The sequence below is a fragment of the Limulus polyphemus genome, unplaced genomic scaffold (genome assembly GCF_000517525.1).
Source record: "Limulus polyphemus unplaced genomic scaffold, Limulus_polyphemus-2.1.2 Scaffold7885, whole genome shotgun sequence".
In the NCBI taxonomy this organism is placed as follows: Eukaryota; Metazoa; Arthropoda; class Merostomata; order Xiphosura; family Limulidae; genus Limulus; species Limulus polyphemus.
The window spans coordinates 1-2,452 of record NW_013673495.1 but is presented as its reverse complement, the minus strand read 5'-3'; the positions used below and the strand labels follow the sequence as shown (position 1 = coordinate 2,452).

At 36.7% G+C, this 2,452-nt stretch overlaps 1 protein-coding gene across 1 annotated transcript in view; it reads right to left on the bottom strand.

The window, feature by feature from the left end:
* Positions 1–2,167, bottom strand: part of LOC111089922 (corticotropin-releasing factor receptor 1-like) — a gene marked incomplete at its 5' end in the record, with an annotated part of 12,594 nt that extends 10,427 nt beyond the window's left edge. The window contains one exon of the mRNA XM_022403196.1: positions 2,011–2,167. Within this exon, the coding sequence (XP_022258904.1) occupies positions 2,011–2,167 (157 nt within the window). The remainder of the gene's footprint in view (positions 1–2,010) is intronic.
* Positions 2,168–2,452: the final 285 nt, after the last annotated feature.

The following is a 2,452-nucleotide window of genomic DNA, read 5'->3' as shown; positions in this document are numbered from 1 at the left end:
TAAAGTTTTTCTTCACATGGTTATCTGTTGTTTGTTAGGGTTAGCTATTGTGTATTTTGTAGCTACTAAACTAAAACCATTCACTGATAACAAACACATGGTTATCTGTTGTTTGTTAGGGTTAGCTATTGTGTATTTTATAGCTACTAAACTAAATCCATTCACTAATAACAAACACATGGTTATCTGTTGTTTGTTAGGGTTAGCTATTGTGTATTTTATAGCTACTAAACTAAAACCATTCACTGATAACAAACACATGGTTATCTGTTGTTTGTTAGGGTTAGCTATTGTGTATTTTATAGATATCAAACTAAAAGCATTCACTGATAACAAACACATGGTTATCTGTTGTTTGTTAGGGTTAGCTATTGTGTATTTTATAGCTACTAAACTAAAAGCATTCACTGATAACAAACACATGGTTATCTGTTGTTTGTTAGGGTTAGCTATTATGTATTTTATGAGATTCATGGTCTTCTGAAAGGATCGATCATTCGCTCATTCATTGAAAAAATATTTTACTGTTTAATAACTTTAATGGGATAATAACAAAATCTTAAGGCATTAATACACACTTTTACCCGCTAGAATGTCCAACCAGGAAGTTGTGTACCTCAAAGTCTTAATAAAATATTTTACAGAAAATAGAGAATTATATTAAAATCATTTTGAATGTGTAGATCAACAAATAAAGTGACAACAACAGCCGATATAAAGTTGCGGTGAAATGGCTATATCAGAACTAAATTTTAACTTTTCTTGGGATCTTGTAGGTAGTGCTATACCGCCCAAAAATGATCAGTTTTGGAAATGGTATGTAACAACCCTTTTCGACCAAAAATATTTAGACACTCAGAATATAAAGATGTGTTTCAAATGTGGATTTAGGATTTGTGAGACGGGAAAATCCCTTAATGGCAGTGGAAAGCAAAGAAATATGGATGAACTTGGAACATAAGTGCCATTCAGAAAAAGACCTGCATCAAGTCGTACCCCAGTCGTATCAAGCAAAATGCGGCGTCTTGTGATATGTGAGAATCCACAAACACCAAGGTCAGTAGTAAAATCCGTGCATGTGTCACAGCGATCATCAGTACGCAAAATATTCAAGAAGTATTTACGTTGTAAAAAAAAGGCACAAGTCACGTGTATACAAGCTGCTTCTACGACATATCTGTTCAACTGTTGCATACCTTAAGCAGCCGGAGAATGAAACGAATATTCATGCTATTCTATACATGAATACTTGACATGACGGCCAAGACGCCGGATGCAGCGCCTATGGATTTCTTTGTGACAGGAATGTTGAAACAAGCGCTGGGAAACCACCGTTATCGTACACTAGATGGCTCATGGAAAGCATACAGTGTGTTTTAGACATGACAGCCTTACTGTGGCGCCTTTTGTAGTGGAACTTACGCTGCAGGGCTATTGTCAAGATGCACGGCTGACAGATAGAGCATAACCAGACGTGTCGATATGTATTATAGCAACGTGGTGATAGGCTCCAAAATCGTTTTAATATAATGTACCTAATCTCTGTGGTCACGTGTAACCCCCCCAAAAAAAGTTCTACCAAGAACATGTGTATCTCATCACAAAAACTAAACGAGGTTGAACCGAATAAAATAAAAACACTAACTAGGTGGGTTTTTAATATTCTCGTAGCGTCAAGAAACATCTCGCAATTCACATGCGGTTCGAGTATCGATAGCATTAACCTGTCCAAATAGGCTGATTTTTGTAGTTTTATAAATGGTCTTGAGTTTTACTAAAATCAGATCGCGTATTGTGAAAGTTATACAGTCATCTAAAGAAGAGTACGTTTATTCCCCGCTTTCTCTCTCAGAATATATACATAAATAAAGACTAGTTCAAAACACACTACAGGAACATCACGAACTGTTTGTGTTAATTACGATCACAATCATAAAACAGACAAATTTAAACACGAACAAATTCAAATAAAAGATCTGAGCAACTTTCTTATTTCGGTTCGATACTCACCCCATCCCACGAAGTAATATAACTTGAAAGGGGCATCTTTCTGAAAGACACACACTGCTGTTCGACTGTGTAGCAACAGGCCCTCATTAAACATCCAGTTGATGCAAGCAAGAGCTGCGTACATTTTAACTGTCAAAACGGAGCGGCACAGCCAGTTCTGTAGAAAGGTAGACACATACATAATTATAACCAAAGAACGGAGTGGCACAGCCAGTTCTGTAGAAAAGAATACACATACATAGCAGCACAGCCAGTTCTGTAGAAAGGAAGACACATACATAATTATAACCAAAGAACGGAGTGGCACAGCCAGTTCTGTAGAAAGGAAGACACATACATAATTATAACCAAAGAACGGAGTGGCACAGCCAGTTCTGTAGAAAGGAAGACACATACATAATTATAACCAAAGAACGGAGTGGCACAGCCAGTTCTGTAGAAA